Genomic DNA, 24578 nt, shown 5'->3' with positions numbered 1-24578 from the left:
CACAGCACAGTACAGTGCAGTTCAGCCTGCCTTTGGAAGGTGTTGATGGGGCATGCCAGTTTGTCCCTTGGCTGGGAAAGGTGTGGATGCTCAGGGCAAGTAGTCCATAGGAAAGTGAAGGGGACTGTCCTGGCCCTGGAGCCTTAGGGAGCAGCAACCTGAGCTTAAGCACTTGTTGCAAAAGGTTTGGAACTCAGTGGTCCCTTCAGCCCAGCTCAGTGAGCACAAAGGTGCTTCCATTATGCACCAGAGGAAGCAATGTTCTTGGCAAGCCACTGGCCCTGACTTCCGAGGGCAGAGTGCTGGGCAGCTGCTTCCCTTGTGGTTCACCAGGGCTCCTTTCACAGCAGGGAGGAGTGGGCACCACACAGCTGCTACAGGATCCAAACATACCTGGCATTTGAGCCTTCTCTGCTCTGAAAATGCTAGTGGACACACCAGCAAGCAGAACTGGTGCTGAGCTAGGTGGTAGATTTCTCCCTGCTCAGTTTGGGGAATGGCTTGGGACAGCAGCATCCATGAGAGAGGCAGAGAAGATACAGAGGGGTTTTGCTTGTACAGACAGGGTTTTTTCTCATTTTGAGTATTAAGGGTTAATAAGTGTTAATTAAGCATATCTGATTCCCTGAGGGAAGGGCAAAAACTGAAATGTATTTAGACTAAAACAAGTGTCTGGAGCACAACACAAGATTTGCAAGAGTTAACACACTACTGCTAACGGATTTGAGAGCTGGTCACTACCCCAGCAATCTATTTTTTGCACCATAAGTGCATGGCAGTAAAACAACTTCCTCTTGTGTGATTCCAAACCTTCACCCGTACAAGCTGTACACATGCATACCACTGCCAAGTTAGCAAGAGAACCATTTCACAGGAAGCTGGAGTGTTCTGGAAACTTCTGTTTACAGGAATGCAAATATAATGCAATTTCTCTTTGAACCCACACCTCTTTTTTTTCCCTTGACCTGGCCCTCCTGCGAGGGGCTCCTGACTGAGACAGCAAGGGCTCCCCTGAGCCATGCATGCAGGTGCAGTGCAAGGCAAGAGCCCCATGGCACCAGGCTACCCCCAGGATGGCACTGACACCCTCATGCAGAAGGTGCTGCGAGTGCTCACTTAAGTGATATCAATACAGCACTGCTGGCATGGCTGATCTGGCATGGCAAAAGTAGCTAAAACTTAAAACAGAGAGCAACTCCTTATAGTCACCCATAGGGAACAGGTCCAAGCCAACCCTGATGGATGCTGCACAGACCATATCCTCCCTGTCCTTTCTCTGCTGCTGGGGAGCCTCCCCATAACACCACATCAAATTCACCCCTTTTTCCCAAACCATTACACAGATCCGATGTCCCTCTGCCAGCTACATCTCAAAAACTTGTTGTATCAGAATGAAAGAAATCATATTCAAGTCAAGGATGTGATTGAATTACACAGGGTCCTTTTTTGCCACACTGCAGGTGTACAAAACAATCCGGGACCTAGTCAAGCAACCTGTCCAGATCCAGCCTTTAACTGAGGGGTCAGGGAATGGGATGGAAAACAAGGTCTAATATATACATATGATGAAAGGTTGACAGTTATTTCATTATGTGCTTCAGTGTGAAAACCACAGTGACAATGACACTGGAATGTGTTTTTCGTCACCACAAATACTTCACGCCAGGTGGAGAGGCTTTTTACATGCATGAGAAATCCTGTGATTTGGGGGCCATACAACTTAAAGAAGATGGGTCTTGAAACTACTTAGAAAAATCCTGTTCTCCCAGACAAGCTGCAGCAGAAGGAGATGAAGTTATTTGCACATGGGACATGCCTAAAGCCAAACAGCAGAGGAACACCTGTCCCAACCAGGAATGCTCACCCATGCAGAGCTGCACTTGCTCAGGGCTCTGTCCTGCTACTGCATAATTTGGCTCCTGGGGAGTTTTTTGAAGCATGGCTCACATTTGACAGGCATCCTGCAGAGCATCTCAGTGGCAATCATTTTTATGGAAGATTTGGGATTGCACACGCCCCTAACTGGGGCATGAGGGAACAACACAATGGCCCACATACTTTTAGGAGGCACCATGAAATCTTTTTACCTCTCTTGCTTTCGAGGTGCCTAACTTGGGAATTACACTATAAACAGACCTTGGCTAATACCCTCACCCACCCTCCTTGGTGTGAGCAGCTCCCTGAGAGCTTGTGCCTGACTTTTCCACAGTAGGGAAGTGCCCTCTGCTCTGAAGATGCTTCCTAGAAGCCCCAAGTTGACAAAGATGACAAGAAAGATAGGATGCAGCTGTATGCCCAGGGGATCCAGAGACACAACAGCTTTCCACAACTGGGGACTTCTTTGGGTGGAGGGTTTTCTTATGACTGAGGAAATTGATGCATCCATCAGAAATGAAGCTGATGCTGACTAAGAGGTTTTTCCTCTTCCTGTTACATCCTGTGCAGCTCAAGAGGGAATTTCCTGCCCAGTTACAGTTTGGAGAACCCATCCCATACTCTCAGCACCCGGATGAATGGGAAGGAGACACAGCACAAGAACCGGCAGCTGCAGGGAAAGGGCAGATGTAGCATGTACCAAAACCCACAAGGTTTTTGGAAGTCAGTGGTAATGTGTCCCCAGTCTTCAGGCTGTCCCTGAGGCAGGTTCCTCTCCATTCTTGTGCTCAGTCCCAGCACAGCACTGTACAGCTCAGCCCCAGCGCCCCACAGTCCCCTCACTAACAGGCTGGACTTTAGGGAAAATGAGCCAATGTGCCTCAAAACTCCCAATTAAATAGTGAGATCTGGCAATACTCTCACTGCCAGACAAGAGATGAGGCTGCAGGATAGAGGCATCCTTTCTTTTTCGTACTATAGCAGCAACAAGGTTCAATGTATTTCTGTACATAGGGGATATGACCTTTCCCGTGTCAAGGGTGTTCACAAGGTTTAGACAAAAGCACATTAATAATCAGTTTCCCTTTTCTGCACTTTTTTCAAGTTTGGACACCAAAACCAGGCATCACTTCCATTTCTTGTTTGTGGGCTGTTTTTGATGAGGGCTGCAATCAGTGGTGTCCACCCTTTGGAAGGTTTCACTGTTATTAATAATACAAGAATAAAATGGTAAAATCTCCCTCCAGGTAGATGCTTTTACACTGGAATAAAAGTTCAAAGCATGCTAATGCTTTTTCCCGATTTAGTGCTAAGCTATTCAAGTGTAAAACATTTTGATGCTAATACAGCAAATAAATCTGAGTTGAAAAAATACAAAAACCACAGTTATGCTACTAAAACTTTTTAAGTGTAGACAAAAATAACCATGTACAACAACTAACAACAACTTTGCTACTGTCCCATATTTTGTCAACACAGGGCATTTCCAATTTAATTATCAGTTTCATACACACAAACACTCCCTCTTGTGAGAATACCTGGAGCATTAAAATCTTGTGCTCATTGCCAGCCATTTTCATTCCATATTTGCCCTAGCCCAGGGCTAGAGCACTTGTCTTGTGCACATTCCAAGGGATGTTTTATTCTTGTTCAAAAGCTTACTGTCAGTGGATTCTTTTATTTATTATATTTGGTAACACAGTAATTTCTGTTGGCCTCAAGCATTTGTTGAACACAAGGGGGTAAACTGAGCTTGAGTCTCAAGCCAGCTTGAGACTCTCCTTAGAAATCTAGATTTCTGACAGCATAAAACATTTTGCTTACTACAAAATATATACATTTCAGAGCACTTTGGGTTGCAGCTATTTACAGACCTCAGCATTGTAGCTTTTTTCCTTCTCCAAAATAGTTACTATAAAAAAAAAAGTTTCTGGGTAATATAGGAGTGTGATGTGCTCAGCAGTGTACAAAACAATACAGCAAGAGGGCAGAAAGAACGGAGATGAAATGGTATATGGGTGGCAGAGCTGAAGGTGAGAGAATAATACTTGGTCTCCAGAATTCCTTTGGCTGCTAACAATGCTACTGAATTCATGCTAAGGCATCTGTAAACTACTCTTCTGCTGCTCTAATAATTTAAGTCTGCCCACTGCAGCTGGGAGCTGAGATGGTGAGCCTGGGCTGGTTGCACGTGTAGAACATGGCAGCACGTCTCACACCAAGCACACAGCACTAACCACAGTCCTGCACACCTCCCTGGCCTGGGACTGTCTCACTGCAGGAAACAGGGACCTCCTTCCCCAAGGGAACCTACAGCTTTCCTTCTCACCAGCCCAAAGAGTGTGGAAAACCCGCTTCTGTCCACACAAAAAACCCACACTCTTTGGTTTCTCAGAAAAACATGAACAGGCACTGGATGCACAGTGAGTGCCTGGAGTGTTGCAAGAAAATCAGATGCAGCCCACAAAAACTCTGTCCCACTGTAGTGGGAGGCAAGGGGGGAGCAATATAAAGAATCTCTCAGCCTGGGGAGGAAGGATGCCCTTTGTTGGATGACACAAGTTTGGGAACAATTAATAAAGCATGTGGTGGAGAAAAGGGGCCAATTAAACACCCTGTCTTTAGATTGTAACTGGTGCTAATCTGCAAACTCCAGTGACTGCTACAACAAAAAGTCAATTTACTTTACTTGATACCTGTCCTGAGATGAGTGTTGCAGAGGCACGGGAGGACCTGCACCTGCAGAGCAAGCGGGCAACTGGACTGATCTCCCCCCGCCTCACTTTCTTATGGTATTTGTAGCACCACTGCCCCTCTGTGATCTCCTTGGGGCCACTGATCCTATGGACAGCTGAAGTCCACAGAATTAGGCCGGTTTAACCGGTGGAGCAGGACATTTTCTCCTGAGAGTGCTTGTGTCAGCAGAAGTCTGGATGGGAGAGTAATGCAGGGACTGGTGCTCTCTTAGCAAGCAGAGACCCCAAATAGGTTATGGGGCTGCTGGTTGTAGGGAACTTGTACTGCTTAAACCTAGCCTAGGAGTAATTTCCTACATGTTTCCCAAGGCAGCACTCCAGGTAGCTCAACCGTGCCCAGAACTCTTCATGCCTGGCCTGCATATTCCCAGTTCACTCCAGTGGGGTGACACCACAAACCTGCCCATGAGATTTTGCACCCGCGGCAGTCCTTCCGCTTCCTCCTCACCCTTCTTACCTATAACCTGTAGCCCCAGCGACAACCAAGGCACTTTTGCATTATGAACAAACAACGTGTGATTTAAATAGAGAACAAGAAAAAACCTGAAAAGAAAACAAAAACAAAACACCAAACCCACTTTACTCTCTCCTCCCCACCCAAAACATTCCAGCCTTCCCTGCCACTAGAGAGGGGAGTTGTTTATTGACATTATGCAAGTACTGAAATATTTTTCTTTTTTTTCCTCTCACGTCCTTTTTTTCCCTCTCTCCCCCCCCCCTCTGGGGGCTGCAAAGGTAGTTCAAACCCCTCCAGTCATCTCGGCTTATCAGGCGCAGGAGATGCATTCCTCTGGGCTGCTCCCTTTATAAGTCACTGCTGGCCGGGCGCCCGCCCGCCCTCCGCTCCGCAGCCTCCGCGCCGGCAGCACTGCCCGCTCCGCGCTGCCCCCGCTGCCCGGCCATGCCCTAAGCCCGGTGCCCGGTCCCGCTCGCCCGCCGAGGGACGCGCAAAGCTCGGGGACAGCCGGCAGCGATGGCACCCCCGTCCCCGTGCCCCGCCCGCCCCTGAGGGCGGCTGCTGCCGGGATGTTCAGCTGGCACCGGAGCTTCACCCTGGGAGCGCCCTGGAGAGGTGAGTCCTCCGCCCTCCCCGGGGCCCCCGCGGCTGCCAACACCTCCCCAAAGCCGCTTCTCCGCCACCCCCTTCCTTCCCCTCAGCGGCCGCGCAGACGGTACTTAGGGCAAGCCCATCCCGGCCCGCCCGGCTCCTGGGCCCCGCCGGCCGGGCACGGCGCCGCGGCCGCCCCGTCCCCATGCTGCGCTCCCTGCTCTCCGGCTGCCTCTGTCCCCACGCAGGTGAGTCTGCCATGAGCGCGTCCCCTCCCGCTTCAGCCTCCGGCCCCTCCGCTCCTGCCCCGGGTCCGGCGGGGACAAGGATCGCGGTTCAGGAACCGGTTTGATTTCCCTCTTTAAATGGGTTTATTTCGCCTTGGTAAGCGCGGCAAAGCTTGGGAGAGAGGAGCAGGGGAGGTGGGAGCGCTGTGGCTCCGAGCGCCGTGCTGCCCAGGGACCGGCACCCATCGGAGCGCTGGGCACACGCTGCCCCCCGCACCGCTCGGGTCGGGGCTGCCCTCCGCCCGTCACTGCGCGGGCAGCGGACATCGGATCGCTTTCTAGGCTGGTACATCCCCGTGCAGCAGATAGATAATTCTATCGCGGGTTCGAAATGTTCTACGTGCTCCCTCCTGCTCTGCGCAGAGGAGGTGACCCTGGCAGGGAAGGCAGCTATGGTTCTGCAGCTGATCACTTTGTAACTTTTTAAGTCTGTTGTGAAAGCAAATTATGTGGTCTCAGTATGTCTTTTTCAGGCGTAACGGGTCCAATGTATTTTATTCCTTAGCCAGAGCTACAGGCTCTGAGATCACAAGCCCCAGGTAGCAGAATTCTTTTAACATCCCTGTTCACCCCTCAGCTTGCCCTGTGTCAGCTGTAAACGAGACCAGCAGCTTCTGTCCCATTAGCATCACTGCACTGGGTTGGTTTGCTTGGCATGGAGGTGGCTCCAGACAGTGTTTGCCAGGGTCTAAATGCAGCCTGCTGCACAACAGCAGGATGGTAAAGATGTTGCAAAACACTGTGTTTGGGGTGGTTTTGCCTCCTGGAGTCCTGACTTCCCATCTTTATGCCAAAAAAGATCTATCTCCTTGGACTGCTGCAGCACAGGCAGTTCCCACAGAGTCACCGGAGGCACCACATCCATGGGCATCCACTCAGGTACTCAAGGCTTGGATTGTGTTTCCCAGCTATCCTGGTCTGGGGCAGCTACTTAGAGCTCAGTGTGAACTGGAGCCTCTCGGAAGTGCCCTAGCAGGTAACTGCTGAGCACTGTTGCCAGCAAGGCTACTGAAGCACATTGCTCTGCCTGGGTTTGGTCTGGAGACTGCTACCCAATGACACGAAGGGCTCTAGAGCAGTGCTGCTGTGAGAGCATGCCAGCATGCCCATAAGATGTGGGAAGTGTTTGAAGAGATGTCATTTCACAGTATGGAAGAAACTGCTCCATTTTTCCCTGGATGTAATTTGACCATGAACTTATTCCCTCCAAGATATGTAGTGCAAACCTAATGGTAGGGTTAGGGGGGGGAAGGAAGCTTGCTCTTCCACCTGGAAATGTCCCTCATCGCCCAGGCACAGCAGTATTGTTGGCAGGATAGGTGAAAGCTTTGGTGGAGGAACAGACTTATCACACAGAGGACTAAGGAATCAAAGAGATTCAGCTAGAATTTCTCCAAATAAGAAACAGGGACAGTGCTCCCTAATCACCTCAGCTAGAAGGAGGCACCAAATATTATATATATATATCCTGGTTTGGACCACATCTCTACTAAGAAAGAACCAAGAATGCTCTTTCTTGCAAGCTTTGTGGCAGGGACTTAAAAAGTTGTATCTCCAGCTGCAGCCTAAGATAGAGAACTTAAACCAAACAAAACTTTTTTTTAAGTGGCAGCTCAGTAACAGGGATATAGGTTGGATTTTGCCCCCCCCCCCCCCCGAGGGGGCTATTAGAGCAGAAGTGTCAGTGTGGCAGGAGCTTCTGTACCTGCGAGTTCAGTTCACTGCAGTTACAGAATCACTCTGCATCACCACCACCTCATCATTTCCCCAAGGTCCTTTTGTGGCCTCAGCATGAGCAACAAACCCCAAAACCGTCACTGCTCTTATTGCAACCATAAAAGATTTCAGACATGCAAGAGTATGGTTACACACCTGTCCATCGCTACCTTGTTTGAGCAGAAGCAGCTCTCCAGGTTTTGCCTAAGGACAGCAATGACTGCACATGAAGAATGGGTTAACAGTGACCTTTCCAATACAATTCATGGGTTCCTCTGGCTTCAGTTGAAGCACTGGTGTCTAAATGGCCTTGGTCTCTGGGGCTATTGAACAGTTGTTTATCCAAGCTTATTATAGGCAATAAAACCTGAATTACTACATACCTGTCATCCCTGGGGGACACGTTCCCTCCTTGCAAAGGGCCTCCTGTCTCCCAGTTCATTTCTGGTTGAATAATCCTCCATGATTTGAGGCAGCCTGCAGATCAGATGAACATGGAAAAGATCTCCTAAATTAGACAGTCTTTGCTAATTTGTGGTATATTTGTTTCCATTGTTTTCATTTTCTGGTCAGACACATCTGTGACCTGTGTGCTAAACAATCTTTTGCTGTTATACAGGGCTACTCCTGAAAACACTGTTTTATTTAGTTAATGTTTTGAACCTTTCTCCTGAAGGAGCACATGGGAATTTCCAAGGAGAAGGATTTTAGTGACAGCTGTCATCTCCCTGACAAAATCTCACAAATAAGCACCATAGGTGATTGTGAGAGCTGAACCTACCCCCAACATCAGGAGTGGTTACATTGCAGAGTGGAGAGGACTTGGGCACTGATCCTTGTGCACTGAAATTATCCTTGTCCCAGTTTTCCCACTGGGCCATATATCATATATAAATATTAATATATATATAACACATATATATAATATATAAAGAAATAAGTTGCAGGGTAAATGCAGTAATGAGTGAGACAGGCTCTTCAGCTGGCACTATGCACAGGGTCAGGTGTTGGTCTAAAAACTGAACACTGACAGCCTACACAAATAACTGATAAACCAGGTGGTCTGTGGGGACCTGCTGTGCCCTGGGACTTTCTAACAGAGGTCACTAATCTATCAGACCTGTCTTTAGGTTTCAAAAACTTCACAGGTCACTTGGAATGAATAGAAGCAAGCTGTAAAAGTGTCAAGTGGCCTCTCCACTTGGAAATCCATTTCCTCTTTAGTTCACCCAACTGTATCAATCAGTAAACAATCAATCTCCTTCTCATTCCTCCTCAAATGCTTGCAAAGAGCTATAATTATCTCCTCCTCTTCTAAAACATATGTACTAAAGTCATGAATGCCTCCTCAGTCAGAGTCCTTGAACCGTGTTATCTTTCTCTCAGCATCTACTTTATATGGATTTATCATTACCAGCTGCAGCTGTGCTGACCTATAAAATTTCTGGTCACATTTTATTACTGAACTAGGATCCAAAGGAACTTCACACACTTAACTAACAGTGAGACTAGAGACCACCTTGGAGCCAAAAGATCCAAAAAATTTGTGCTTTTTCCAAGGACTGTCTAAAATCTCAGCTTTGTCATAACTATGCCTTTGCATTCGAATTTCAAGCAAATCAAATTGTGTATGTACTCTCATGAAATCCACATGCATTTCAGTTTCCTGGTTGGATAAACTGAAATTTCAAGAATTTGGTCTATGGTGCAAATATTCAGTTACCACATGGGAGTGTGTTCTTCTGCAAATGTGAATTTTCCAGTCGCAGTAACGGGTGCACTGAAGACACAAGACCTTCTGATAAGCTCTTCTTAGAAATTCTTAGGCTCATGATTGCCCTAATTGTTAAGGAGAAGCCTTTGCTCAGATTGGGCAGCCCAAGATCCAGCAGCATACTCAGCATGCTTTGCTTGAAAGGCATTGGGAAGGCAGATTGCAGACCCTTAGTGCCAAGCAGCACCCCTGCCATTGCCGGGACTGGGATCAGGTCTTCAACAGTCCATTAAAGCGCCAGGTGGTTGGGGAGATCCCTGGCCCATGGAAATACACGGCAAAGCTCTGTAGAGACAGATTTTCTTCCCAGAGCGTCGATTGGTAGTAATTGCTCATTTTTTTGGGGTGGGAATTTCTTTCGTTTGTTGGATTGTTTTGTTTGGGTTTAGTTTTTTGGCAGCATAAGAGTAATCCAGTTCCTGTGAGTACTGAGGTCCTGTCTATGCAGTGCCTCTCTGTGCCCACAGGGCTATGCAAGGGACAGCCCTTGCCCAGCCGGGAAAGTAACACAGCTCCCTCAGGCACTGTGTGGGGGCTGCTGGTGCTGAGGAGGTGCCAGCACGCCCCAGCACCCAGCCCCACCCCTCAGCACATATGGGGGAAGAGTCAGCAGCAAAAAATGCCTATTGTTTCAGAAAGGAAGTGACCCCTTTTCTCTTAAATGCTGGGAAATTGAGACCTCATCATTGGTGAGAAAAAAAAAAAATCACCTCTTCGAAGTTAAAGGGAAATACCACCTGAGCTGTACTGCCAGCAGCGTTAGAGAATGTGGCACAGTGACAGAACTAAAGGGAGACTTTTTGTAAAGGAAGGAAGGGAAATGAGGGAATGCAAGGACTTAATGGGAGAGGCAGCCTTCCATTTCTAGGTCATGAGTTTGACTCCAGCTCACCAGTCACTGCTACCTAATGATTTTTCAAAAGCTGACAATCATCTCTAGTCTGTTACTTGAAGGCCACAGGCTCATCACAGAACCAGTCTTGCATGGCACAGGGTTTTAAGCTGGAGCCAGAGAGGAGTTGCTAGGCAGGCTGTGTGCGTTCCCTATAGGATGATGAAAAACCTTTTCTGCGGCTTTGCATGTGCATCTTACTCCTGTACTGAGGGCTAAGCAGATTGGTAGGAGTGCTGGGGTTTGACTTTGGTCTTCCTTTGCAAGGCAGCTATGCAAAGTCCCTCTACTCTAACAACCCAAGTCATTGGGGATGCCCTTTATTTTTGGTGCTCTGCTCCTGTGACACAGTACAGTTGGAAAGAACTGCAGTGTAGAGGGTGTTGCATGTCTTGTGGCAGACAGTAGTAGAGGGAGGAATAGATTCTCTGAGTATCTTTGGACTGTTCACCCTGCACAACCCCGCCAGCACCACCCACCGTGGATGGGTTTACTGTGCACACAGACCTTGCATCAGCTCTGGGGACAAGCAGAAGGCTGCCACAGCTCTAATGCTGCTCCAGCAGCAGATGAAGACAAGGAAAGCTTTGGTTCCAGTTGTGCCAGTCACTGTGCACATGTTTAACAGAGATCCTCCTCTGCCAAGTAACTTACAAATGAAGATGAACATTTTGAGAAGACAGGTGGGCAGAGATTGGAAGGGAGGAGAGCAGCAAAGGGCAGTGCTGTATAGTATAGCTCTTTACTGCCACTAGGAGCACTCATCCCACTGCCAGCCTGGCCTCTTCCCATCCAGCAGTTAGCCAGATACATCAGAAGACCATGTGCTATGATACTTAAGTCAGTGCATCAGAGGCCAAGGACCCTCTCAGGGATGTAGCTTAACAAGGCTTGCACTGAAGAAAATGCCAATGAAACACAGCTTTGAGCTACAGGCATAGATGCAAAAAAGAAAAGGAAAAAAAATCAGACATGGGTTCCAGTGCTTTGGAGCATGGGGATTTGGATACAGACTTTAGATTGGTTTACTAGAAAGATGGGAGCTTTTGCAGGAATTGGGCCTGAGCAGGACTGGAAACACACAGGAGTTTTGCCTGAGCAGTTGTTCATCTCTTGCATGCAAGTTACTTGGGATAAAGAAAATGCTTGAAAGCAATTTCATGTTTAGATACTCACCCTCTTTCTCCTGGTCAGAAATCTCTGTATTAATGCATGAGGCTGAGCTGTGGCAGCTGCTAGTTATTATGCAACTGGAAAAATATACTTGGACTTAAAACTCCAAAAAAGGGAAGCCTTGGGACAGGAGCTGATGGGAGGGTATTCACCTTTGAAAGACTTAAGTTTCCCTGTTAGGCTATGCTAACTGCCAGCAGAGAAATATCCTAGAAAACGATCTGAAAACGATTCAAAGCAAAGTTCTACAGACTTAGGTGGGACACATCCATTCCTTTTACTCCCTAATAATGACCTTCAGCTAATAGCTACTTCAGTGTTACCACCTTCCCATGAGTTGGGAAGCAATATTATTCTCCAGCTGTACAGGCACAAGAAACCCAGCAACTTTCCCAAGGTTATACATAATCAGTCACTGTCAGTTACAGCATATATTTCAATGCAGGGAACCCTGTTTATCTCTAGGGTGATTACAGAGCCGTATAATCCTTTGAGAGGGCTACTAGGCAAGTAGCACAAGCTACCCTGAGACAAAGTTTGGCCTGGGCACGCATGCTGAGATGCTTGAGGAAGCTATACTTATTCTGAAACATGCACACAAAACTCCATTCCTTCCCTGGCTGCCATACCAGTGGACCAGCCAGCTGCCTAAAAGCTGCAGTGTTTGATACCTTACCCCCACCCCAGAGGGGTGTGGAAAACCAGTCCAGGGCAAAAGAAACAAAAAACAACAACAAAAAAATCTTGGCTGAATTCCCAGGAGCAGCAGTGTCAAACCTGGCTGGCCTCCAGCGCAATTAAATACATCTTACCATCGTTAATGCCATTGTTCAGCTCTCTGAAGTTCTTCACACCTCCTTTCAGAAGTCTCTGAGCAGGATTGTAACCATACCCCTACAGCATGCTCCCTCCGTGCCAGGCAGAAGTTCATCTCCCTTGCTTGCTTTGCTTAGGGCCCCTAACAAAGCACTTACAAGCCAAGTCCTCAGCCAAAATTAGCTAGCTAACACAGTTCTGTTAAGGGCCCTGGAAATTAGTAAATTTATAGCAGCTGAGGTTCTGGCTCACTTTTTTTTTTTTTTGTAATTGCGCAGATGAGCTTTATTTGCACCATTCTGGTGTTTGTTAGCGATATGCTTGAAAGAACTGAGCACTTTTGTATGCCTCTTTCAAGATATGTAGCAGAAAAAATCTGCTTGTTGGAAGCCCCATGGTTTAGATTCCATAACTCAATTAACAGAGAGGAAGAAAAGAGACTGCTGTGTCAGTGAGGTGCAACAAGAATAACTTGAGTTTCAGGTCACTGCCTTAATCATGGGAGATCTCTGCTGTAGCACAGATGACCTCACTGACCATGGGAAAGTATCATTGAATGAATGAGGATGAGGTGCCTAAGTGTGTTGCAAAATCCTGCCATCCTTTGCCTCTATTCTGCTCTTGTGGTAGGGGGATGATAACATTTTGCATCATCACAAAGGGTTGGGAGGATAAATAAGAAATACTCAACACTGGGGTTAACAGGATATGACAGTGCTGAGATCAATGGTTTGCAGTCTAGAACAGATAAACAAGAAGTTTTTGTGAAACCATGTGATGTTGTTAGTGACCACAGTAGGGGGAGAGCAAAGGGCTTTGTTGTTGGCATCAAGGCAATCCTCACACAGAGAGTCAGAGATTTCATCTCATCTTCTATTTTTTTTCTACTGCAGCCAAACTTTTTGGTACATGTTGCAGTTTTTGTAGTCATAAAAGATATGAATTAAAGTGTCTGACATCTTCTGTAAGTAGCAAGACCTCATTTTAACATGCTGCTTCCTGATTTCAGACAAAGAAATGTTTGTGTAGGCCAGAGCAAAACCAGTTAAGCAAGAAGAAAAAGGGGCAGATTGAAAGAAGTAAGAGAATCCAGCATGGCATGATTAATAAGTGAAGGCAATCAGTCTGTGGGAAGGAACTACTATTGCATATAGTAATTCCTGGTAAGAGTGACACTTCTATGGTTTGTTCTTAAAAGTAAGTGGAGGAGTGCAACTGCTGTCCTCCTGACTCTCAGTGGTTTTGTTGGCTAGCTGGGGTGGTGATGCCATCAGAAGAGCCTGTAAGCCTTGTATTTTTTCATGCAGATACACGCTTTGCTTCTCACTGCCAAGAGATGTTTGCAGCTGAGCAGGTAGATCCTCTTCACTTCAAATCAAAAGTGACTCAGCTCCACCTCCTTCCAAGACCTGGCACTCAGCTCTCTCTTACAGCTGGTGTTTTGCTGTGTGTGAAGCTGCAAACCAGCCATCCTATTCTTTGTCCTCAGTTCAGGGTCCCTCATGCTTATCCAAAAATTGGAAGAATGACAACACAGCCCGGCACAGGCAGCTCCTGATGAACTTCCCTGAGCATTTCTGTGGGCAATGTCTTTTTCTTGTCCCTCACCACAGCAATGTACTGGTGTTGTATTGCTGAGGTCTGGCACTGACTGTCCCAAATGTGACTCTTTGCACTGGAAAGATGTCTGTGAATCCTGCTAAGAGAGGCAGTGCAATTCTATATATGATAAACAAGATCTTATATAAGGTGTTGTAAGCACTGTGTGCCCAAGTGCCACAAAAAAGCCCATCAGATGGGATTATTTATCACTCACTGCCCTTTATGAAAATCCAATGTAAAATATTAAATCTGTGGGTGTCTATGAACAGCAAAGGGCACATTTCAGTGGCATCCCAGGAAATTCAAAAGATCAAATAAAAGGAAATTTAAATACAGTAGAAAATGTCCATGTACTAGTTAGCTTGGCCTTAATGAGTAAAAGTCTGCCTTGTCTGTGTATATTGCAGAAAGCAAGCTGGAGGAGGGAAGGCTGGAAAACGGGTTATTTCTGAAACAGGAATTTTTCTAGGTTACTATGAAGGAGAGCTGCACAGCAGAACTTGCTCCACACTGGTGGTGTGGATCCAAGGCACAGTTACGTTACTGGGAGCGAGTTTGTGAAGCTGCTGCTGGTTTGATTCAGGCAAAAAGGAAAGAGGAGGGGGGAATGATCGGAAATGAAGTAGGAAGTAAGATATCCAGAAAAGTGTACGCATTGTAGCCCTCTGAGGTGCTCTGGGTTAGGCACTAGTAAGGGAAAAGATACCAGAGAAACTGAAGTTTTGTACTGCAGTAATTCTTGGTTCCAAATCCACAATCAGATGGATTTGGAACTGAGATTTGCAGTTTGCTAAAGGGTAGATGCAGAACTTTCCCACTGGCTCTCATACCACTGTGATCCAGAAGTCTGCACTATGAAATATTATATTAATAAAAAGCTGTAAGAAAACCTGGGGCAGATCTTCATCTCCTGAAGATCAGCTTTTCATCCAGAGACTGTTCTACCAGGTTACTGTGTAAAATAATTGTGATTTGAAAACAAGTCTTCTTTGTCTGTGTGCAAAAAGCTCTTGAACAAAGCTGCCCCCATCTCCTTACTCTTTACAAATAGGTAAAGAGTAATAGTAATTTCATTTAAAGAAATTACTTCATAGCTAAAACCATTCAGGGAGTGAAAAAGATTTACAGTGCCTCATTTGCTTTTCTTATCAGGACTTGCTTTTTGTCACCTGTATGTGTGCAGAGAATACTGCAGAGATTACCAAACAGTTTGCAAATTGCTTATTGCAACCCCAAATTCACTTAAGCCTGTGGACAGATTTTGTTTTACTCTTTTTTCTGCTGGTTCAGAATACATTTAAATCAGAGAAAATATTTAGCCTTAAATTAATATCTATCATGCTGAAGGAACATGTACTTCTCTGCATCTATATGCAGGTAATCACTAAAAAGTCATCTGGCTACCTGTGTTGTTTTCTACCTATCTACTAAATCAGAACTCTGTGTGCACTTGAGTCCCCCTAAAGGACTCTGGGGCTATGAAACACAACACTTTTGTTGTAGCAAAGCTTACAAGAAAACTTCATATAGCTCAAGAAAAACAAATTAGGGCTGTCCCCTTCTATCACCTTAGTATAGGCAGTTATATGTTCCACATTCCTCAGGGGATGCATTAGACACTGAGTTTTGTTGCCTTCTGTGACCTTCTGCTTGTTTTCTTTTAAGCAGGTAAGAAGAGCCCACCTGCTGAGGACAAAGTTGTGTTAACACACATGAAGATATTGAGCAATGAAGGAATTCAAAACCCAGGGTTAATCCCAGAGGCTCCAGCTGACACAGCCTGCACAGAAGAGTCCCATCTTCCCGGCGCCAGCCTCCCACCAGACTGCTTGGAAAATCCAAATGCAGCAGCCGCACCGGCAGATCCAAACTGTGCAGATGGCCCGGCAAGCACTGACTACGTACCCACCCTGCCTGACCTCAGCGCCTTTGAGTCCAAGTGCCGGCTTCATAGATTCTCCAAATTTGAATCTGAGGACTCAGGGGTTGAATTGCCAAGTGGGGCTAATTCTCCATCGACACCGACTGGCTCAGAGAAGAGCTTTGTGCTTCACAGCAGAGACTCATTTTGTGACTCGGGTGTGCTTAGCACCTCTTCTTCTCCAGAAATTGACCATCAGCTAATGAGAACATGTAAAGAACATGCCAGAAAAGTGAGCCTCCAAGATCCAGAGAGCAAAAACCAAGATGATTACTACAGCCAGGAGGCAGATGCTGTGCAGGGTCCTACAGCTTCCCTTGAAGACTTCAGCGTCCCTCAGGAAGAAAATCCTGATTTTGACCAGAGTGACAAGCAGTTTCCAGAAAAGGAACCTACCCCAGAGATGGACCTTTCCAGGGAAAGCACTCTTTCCACCCCAGGTCCCATAGAAGAGCCAAAGACAATTGCTGACAATTTCCCAGAGAATTTTGGCAGCGTGCAAGACCTTCAGATCCATGAACATCCGCTGAAGAAGTACCCCACAAGTGACAGTCTGAATGAATACATGGATGAATGCTGTAGACTGAGTGAGGTAAGAAGCACCTAAACTGAATATTAGACCTAGGCCTGTCCAAACACCCCAGTCAGGGTTCAAGTCCTGTTTGTCACGAACTAAGACACATCTGAGTGAGTTTAGAATACCTGCCCCGAAACTGTTGTAAGCCATAAATAATGGTAATTGATTTTTAAGATGGCTTTTCATAGCAGTAAAATTCTGAAGTAATTCATAAATATCAGGTCTCGGTAAGGATGACAAATGGCTCTTAGAGATGTGATGTTTCAAAAAGCCCCAGAGTAGAGAATGGACTTGGTTCTGGTCTCAAAATGAAGGTTGTGAACTTAGTCATCATCCCTGGGAACAGCTGGACTGCTGTTGGGACACTGAAATTTGGACAGAACTTGTCTAAGGGATATTTCATTTCTGTCCAGGCCTGTTGTGTCCTCTTGAGCCAGCTCTCCCAAATAATATATGAGCAGGGAGCTAATGCACAAATTCAGATCTTTGCAGGGCTGGAGCTGGAGATGCCATTTTAACTCACGAGCACAGCTGTGATGGACCAAACTGCAAAGACATAATTTCAGCAGGTTGTCCCATTCCATAGTTCCTCTATTCCCTATTGCTGAGGACACTGTGCTACTGATGGGAGAATAAAAAGCTCTTCTGTGCACCTTCTCCCATAGCAGATGCTGGCAAGCACTCACCCCAGTGCTTTGCCTGAAGGCTCATGCTGCTGAAGTGGTGACAGGTCCCTGCCTTGTCTGCCCACTGCAGTGGATTCCAGGAACCAGCATCAAACCGTGCATAGTGGGGATTTCTTTTTAGGGCATTCATTGCAGTAATAGCGATGAATTGGAATGGGAGATGGGTGGGAGGAAGCCAAGTAGCAAGTGATGTGTGCTGTGCATACAATTTAACCATGACCTCTCTGCCCCAGCCATGAACTATCAGGCGCTGGACTTCCTCTCCAGCATGCCAAACCCTCTCAAGCAGCAAGAAAGGTCAGAGATGTCCCATCTCTGTTAACATTGCATATCAAGGCAGTACAAGCAACACACAATCCATCTGAGCAGTCTCTTCCTCCCCAGAGCTGTCTCACACATGGCAGAAGACAGATACCTATTTCTCACAGATCCCAAACAGTCAGCGATCTGTTCGTGTGGCAGAGAGTTCAAGAAAGGATCAGAGCAGCAGAGTCTGACCATAAGGAGACTTCATAAAAAGTTACCTAAATTCTCTGTTGCACTCTGGAGGGTTTGCAGCCAGATTGGTCTTGTCTGACAGCTCTTTATGCCTGTGAAATTCTTTTAAATACTTTGTGAAATGGAGTCTCAGTTTCCCAAAGCAGAGCATTTAAATAAACACGAGAATAAATTAGAAAGAAGCTGAAGAGGAAATGAAGCTCTTGGTGGCTTATCTCCCCTCCTTTTTAATATCCTCACTGGCTGAGTGCTAAAGCTCTGTGCCCCAGAGCACTTTTCTGTCTTTGTTTTTTGAGCTGTATAAATACAGCTGTGACCTAGATGCTAAGGAAGTTTGCCCCTCTTCACAGAGCACCTCCAGGCTGCTGTATCTCAAGAGCAGCACTCTAAACTGCTGGGATGCCAGGTAGCACTCAGGCTGACTGGGACAAGAAATGCCCACTGGCTGCTGCACAGCCCTGTGGCTGGTGCTGCTCTGTGTGCCTCAGAACATCAGGACAGCCTCTTGTAGCTGCAGAGCCTTCTGCCCTCACCAAATCTGCACAAGGCTGACCTGCCTTTACTGTCATATAACAGAGGTGGGACACAGTGAGACTTGCTCAGAAGCAATGTCCAGATGATCATCTGTCCATGCAGCTGACGAATCCATCTTGGTTCATCCCAGCTGAGGCTCTGCTTCAGGCATACTCTGTGGTTTTCACATTTGCCTGTAACCTGTCCCAAGACACAACATGGTACTTAGAAGCCAATCTCTTCTATGGCCTGATGTCTTCTGAGGGACTCAGATACCTCTAGAAATGCAATCAGTGTTGTCTGAAAGAAATCAGGCCAGTACAGGGTATGCCCGCCCTGCTTGGCAAGAACATGGCCAACCAAATTGCTCCATCAAATCAATTCCTGCTGCAATAATGTTGATAGACATGCTTACACTGGCTTATATTTAATGCTAAGTGACAGCATTATTTAATTATAGGTGACAGCAACTTCCTCAGTTCTGTTGCTTGTTTTGGGAATAGAGCTTTTATGTGAGAGGAGAACAGTTGAGTTTCCCTAGCCCAGCTGGCTGTGGCAATGCCAACAGCGCTGCACTTACCAGCTCACCACAGCCCAGCAAGGATTCAGTCTCTGGATGAGGTTGCCCCTTAATGTCCTCCTGACCTCCCTCACTGCTGAGGCCTCTTCCAAGAGAACAGGAAGGAAAATACTGAAAAAGAGAGACTGGAAATGACCAAATGTTTTGACCATTTGGATTCAGTTGGTGAATAGCTTTGGCTGAAAATATACATCAAATCATTTCAGTCCAGCATTTCTTAAACAAAACTTTCTGATCTTTTGTTTTGAACTATTGTTATTTTGAAATTTGCCTGCATTTGGAAAGATGAAAGAAAGTAGAAGCTGTCAAACAACAAGAGAAAGAACTTTGAAGCCTAAATAAAAGCATTTCCTTTTAATCAAAATTAAATGTTCAGGGTCAGTTTGAAGATACATAGCTTTTGATGCTTTTGCTTTACAAACATTTCCTCACACTTCATAAAGTTTACATTTAAAGCCAGCCCATATCCTAGACGAAGAGAGAGGGTGGGAACATTGTCATCATTAAATGAAAAAAACCCCATTATTCATGCAGTGCAATTTATCCTGGGCCAAAGCAGTCAAAATGCTTCTCTACAGAGTGGTATGGTTCAGGGGAAGAATAGGGCAACCTGTGATGGTCATCCCCATAGCCTGTGCATGCTGCTCAGAGGAAATCAGAAGCTATCAGCAAGCACAGCCCCTCCTGGACAGCAGGGTGGAGCACTCAGAAATATACAGCACAATCCCTCTCTTTCCTGTTATTCACAAGGCTCCTGGTGCTGTCAGCTTTCAGTGACAAATGCTTCCCGCTCAGCCTGTGGCGTCGCTAATCAGTCGCTCCGAGTCCGTGATGGGAGGTTCATAATTATGTTCCTTGGTGGCAGTCGGTGCAGTGACTGTGCTGCCTCTGTACCGGCCATGCTAATGTGGCAAGAGCACGCAATGAGGGATTTATGGGAGGATGGAGCACAGTATAACTAAAAACTATCCACAAGAGAAAGTGAAGAGCATTGCGTGAAGTGCAGAAACCTAAGTCAATGCAAAATACATCAGTGAGCTCTTGTCTGAATGAAGAAAATCTTCCCCTGCAAGCTGCCCATCACCTTAAACTCCTGCTGCCAGGTCCAGCCCAGGACAGTTTTCCATTGAGCCCAACTGACGAAAAGCACACCATGTGTATCCAAGTAACAGATAATGGCTGAAATGAGGCAGGAAAACTGCTGATTAGATGACCAGAAATACAGATTTTGATTATAGATCAATTGGACAAGGGGCTTGAAAGCAACTGTCATTCTTGCATCTCCCACTGAACTTCAAATCTTTGTAGTTCTCAGATGCTGCAGTGAGCACAATGTTACACAGACAAGAGAGACAGGCTTCCACCTCTGCAACTTGGGTAGCCTCAGAGGAAAAGTGATTTTACACTAGTCAAAATATTGCCTGGAGGGCTCTGGATTAGCCATAGTTCCCAGTGCAGATACTGATCCTGTATTTTTAAACTTCCTAAGAAATCTGTGGGCCAGCACAACTGTAATGGTTTATTGCCAGAGACACATGTACTGAGAAGCTGTCCCCAAAACTTACTCAGGTGAGCACTGACAAGGGCAGAGATCTCTTTTTAGTTACACAGGTGTAAAGTCAGTGTAGTGCACCTCAACTCTGCAGGGTCAAAACTGTAATGGAAGTAACTCAGCACAGCATAGCTGAGTGCCTTTGACTCCTTTTCTTCCAGATGAGGGTCTGGCTCAGTCTCATGTACCTAAAAGCAAAATCTGGCACCTACTTATACATTATATCGTTACTTTCCTAGAGCAACTTCAACCATTCGATTCATAAATTGTGTCTGTCTGATCCTTCTCATCTTTACCTTGCAGAAAAGTAGGCAAGGTGTTTTTCCTTCTTTGTAGGTTTCATCAGCTCAAAAATGGGCATACAGCTTTTGTTCCAACACTACTTGATAACTCCCATGTGTGGAGTGGGAAAAAATTCGGTCTTGTTAGGTGAATATTTTGGGAAGCTTCAACTGGAAGGACAGAAAGTGGAAGAGACTCATCCTGGAAAATGTTTGCAGTTTTTCTATGGTTCCTTACTGTTCACTACTAGCATAAAACTGTCTCAGGTGCTGAAAGGAAAATATTTAGACCAGAATAGGACAGACCAGGTTCTATGCACTTGGTATCACCAGAAGATATCAAGGGCTGTTTAGGTATTTCTAGTCTATGGAAAAACGAAGTCCTTGAAGGGTTCCTAGAGAGGCCCTCTCTGTGCAATTGTTTTGGGGGAAACCAGCTACATTGCACAAATTTTCTGTATCAAACGCCTACCACATCTGAGCAATTCTGAAGCTAAACAGGCTCTGTGTCAGGGCAAGCCAGGTGAAGCAAGCCCCCCCCAAAAGTTTCTACTCTTGCATGCTGACCACTGAGGTGGTTGGCCCTGCAGGAATGTGCGGGCACAGGAGGCTCTGCCTGATTTTCCTCTTGCTCATTTGCACTTTCTGGGATCACTTCAATAAAATGCAGATAAATTTCCTATCAAATAGGCCAAACTGCCTGCCCTAAGCAGCCTCTGAAAGCTGGCTGTTTCCTCTGTCTGGGGTCTTTAGCATATTGAGTCCAACCTTCAGTCTGGTTTAGGTCCTCTGCAGGAGTAGATCCACCTAAGACCTGGAGCAACTACTCTGCACCTTTTCCCTCTCATTTTCTGGGCACCTGAATTTACTCTCAGGAGTTAGAAGTTCTGTCTAACTTTTGCTAGAAGCCAGATTTTCTCCATGTCTGCCCCAAATACACCTTTTCTTTCCAGTGCCTTCAGCCCTAGACACAGAGCACTGGAAATCAGGGCCACCTTCTCTTCTCTTCACCCTGCCCATTTTGCCGTACCAACCTAGCAGCTGCAGACATGAAGCAGGACCGTACAGCATTAAGTACAGGACAAACAAAAAGAGGATCTCTAACTGAAAGAGGTCACAAATGCTTCATGCTTTTTCTGCAATCTAAGTTAGAACTAAATATTTTATATCATCCTCTTCTCCAAGACCTCCTCTGTCCCTTGTACCCTCCCCTTTTGTTTCCACAGATATAAGGAGTTAGATTTGGCTCAGTGACTCCTTAAGGCAATAGACGTGCCAACAGTCATGCAAAAGCAAACTGGCAGGAAGGGGAGTTGCTAGATGTGCAAAAAGAGGGTGCAGTGTGGCAGAAAACTTATATTTTCAAGGCTAATGAGGAACATCTGACAACCCATTGGGACAGCATACAAAAAATTGCTATTCATTTCAGGACTGCTCAAAATGGCCAAATTTTCAGAAGCTGATACTCATGTACTTTCTGAAAATCATGCTTCTGAAGCTAGGCACCCCCAAATCCCTAGCTGCTTTCAGATATGTTGGTTATAGTGCTTTTGATTCAAGCTTTTCTCACCGGACACCACACAGGCTTTGGTCTCCCTTTGGGTCCTGGGGCTGTGCTCCTTCTCGCTGCACAGCCACACTGAGTACTCAGTTTCGTGGCTGAGTAACTTTTGTCTTGCCATCACTTCTGCAGGCTCTGCCTGAGAGGAAACAAAAAATCGTGAATATGAATGACTGGTTGGCTTGGAGTCAACAACCTCTGTCCCAACCTCAGACACAAAACCATCTGGATATAATAATACCTGTTTATAAATAACGTTGTATCATCATTTGTTTAAAAAGAAGTAAATCCTAATGTTGATTATTTTTGAACACACCATGAGCTTTCTGACATAATGAAAAGACAGGAAGAGTCCTAAGGCTGGCATTTCCCCAAAAATGTAGATTGTTGTGGGAAAGGAGACAGAGTAAGCTTCCTGCTTTTGTAGAGGGAACTTATTTTTTGAAGTAAGATAAACTTAGAGCACTGCTTTTGTAAAGATCGAAGCTTATTTTACTTACTGATATCACACGCACATCAGCAGGCAGCGCCAAGGTGGAAGTGAGCCTCTGCATGTGTTTGTTTGCATCACGTTCGACACAGCCTGCTCACGGCACAGGGGAGGACACTTGCTGTGCACAGGGAAGTCCTGGGACCAGAAATGGTGAGGTGCAGAGCAGGGGGCAGGGAAGCATCATTGCCTTTCCCCTCCCACAGGATTTCAGTCTCTGGCACTGCCTTCGGCTGAGCAGCAGTGAGACTCCGGCAGGTGAAGAGAGAGTGGTAGTAGAGATTATCCTACTACAGCCAGACAGCAAAGTTGATCCTGCAGACTTTCTTTGGGCATCTCTTAAAGACTGAGAAAACAACAACAGGGATGTAAGTTTGCATCTGGTAAAGACCAGTGGAAAGATGTTCTTTCTCTTTGGCAGCTTGGTTCAGACACACGTCTCTCTTAGAGACTCACTTGTGATGTACCAGTCGGAGTACATCAGACAAAATGTACCCTCAGGTTGGCCACAGTGCAGCAAATCAATGCAACCTGCAGATACGTGCCTTTGGGTAGGAGCCAAGCTCAACCTCAGTACACATAAGCATGATTTGCACTGAGGACTATGGGCTAAGTGAGCCATACTAGCCCCAGCCATCTATACCATACAGTAGAATCATATTTGTTTGTAAGGGTCCTGTGTGTACTAAAAGAGAAAAATTAGCCTGAGAGGTGGAACTAGAAACAAGTTGTCGTGAGGTTTTCCTCTGTGTCAGGCTGTGATCAGTCAGGAGTCCCTCTGATGGTGGATATTGCTGAGTAATCCAGAAAAGAGCTCCAGCAAGCAATGCTGTAGCTCAAATCTGTCTATGACCAAAGTCCCTTGCAAGAGGAAGCACACATGACTGTAAGGAGTGTGTAGGTCTCTTAGCTGCTAGTAAGAATTGCTCTGTTGTTACTCCATGGTCCAAGATGCATTGTCTTTGCAGGTGAACCAAGGTAACAGCAAAGCCCTGGGATCTGGTCTGGGATACCTAGAACACATTTGCCAACTGATTGAAAAGATTGGGCAGCTGCAGGAGCACAACCTGCGTCTCCAAAAACAGGTGTGCAGCTTGCAGAAAGAGCAGAAGATGTGCCAGTTAAAAGAGGTAAGCAGACACCATAGCATCTTCCATTAAATTATATAGTCATGGCCCAGATGGAAAGTTCTGTGTGAGGGAAGATGCTAATTTACCAGATCCATCACCCACCTGGGCTGGATACTTTGGTCTTCAGGGAACTCTTGCCCACCACAATGGGCTTAGTTTCCTGAGCGTGGGCTTGGGTTTCTGTTCCTGTTCAATTTTGCTTCCCAGATGTGCTTGCTTCTGTTGACTTAAAAAGCACCCCTCTCACCTCATGCGATGGCCAGCTCTTAAGTCATTAGCTTTTACTTCTCTACAGTTGTAAACTTCCCAGGAACACATCTCCTCTCCTCAGTGCTATCAAAACGAAATCTGCAGACCTCCTTAGCAATTGTGTTTTGAATTAAGAGATATTTCTTCCTTCAAATGTCAAAATCCCAGAATTTCTCACAAAACGATACAATGGGAAAGAGAAGTAGTGGTGCTACTACCCAACTCCATGTTTTCTTTCCCTTCTTGTGCTTCTGAGCTGCCAGATGAAGAATCTCTGACACAAAACATCTCAGTGTTCCCATTTGTCATTTTTATCAGCCAGAGCTAGCTGAGGAATTTGACTGAAATTTGCAAATCATTTCAGTGTCCACCTAAACAGCATTTTTTTGCCCCCGCATATTTTGTTCAGCTCTACCCCACCTCTACTTCTCTTTTTTTTTTTCTTCAGCCACCACACAAGGTTTCCAGCTTTCTTCCTCCCCTGCTTTTCTATTTATTTTATCACTCCCCAAAGGAACAGAAGGAGTTTGTCACACTCAACTATTTCTTCCCAGCTGTGCTGTGGCGAGTCTTTTATTCTCCCGATAGCGTCATTCTTCCC

General features: G+C 46.0%; 1 protein-coding gene across 4 annotated transcripts in view; it reads left to right on the top strand.

Moving 5' to 3' along the window:
• The first annotated feature begins 5515 nt into the window (after nt 1–5515).
• LOC113987100 overlaps nt 5516–24578 on the top strand; it is a 30188-nt gene continuing 11125 nt past the window's right edge. The window contains exons 1-3 of one of the 4 annotated variants that reach the window (XM_027719439.2): nt 5516–5703; nt 15608–16452; nt 23567–23728. In XM_027719439.2, coding sequence (XP_027575240.1) covers nt 5658–5703; nt 15608–16452; nt 23567–23728 — 1053 coding nt within the window. In that variant the 5' untranslated portion in view covers nt 5516–5657. Of the gene's footprint in view, nt 5704–5847; nt 5928–15604; nt 16453–23566; nt 23729–24578 lie in introns of those variants that run through there. The other 3 variants (XM_027719431.2, XM_027719451.2, XM_027719462.2) reach the window with 3 other exon arrangements.

The sequence above is a fragment of the Pipra filicauda genome, unplaced genomic scaffold, assembly GCF_003945595.2.
Source record: "Pipra filicauda isolate LSUMZ 115617 unplaced genomic scaffold, ASM394559v2 scaffold96_size2947999_pilon, whole genome shotgun sequence".
NCBI classification, from domain to species: domain Eukaryota; kingdom Metazoa; phylum Chordata; class Aves; order Passeriformes; family Pipridae; genus Pipra; species Pipra filicauda.
Note: the sequence above shows the minus strand (reverse complement) of the source record. Positions and strands in the feature narration are given on the sequence as shown.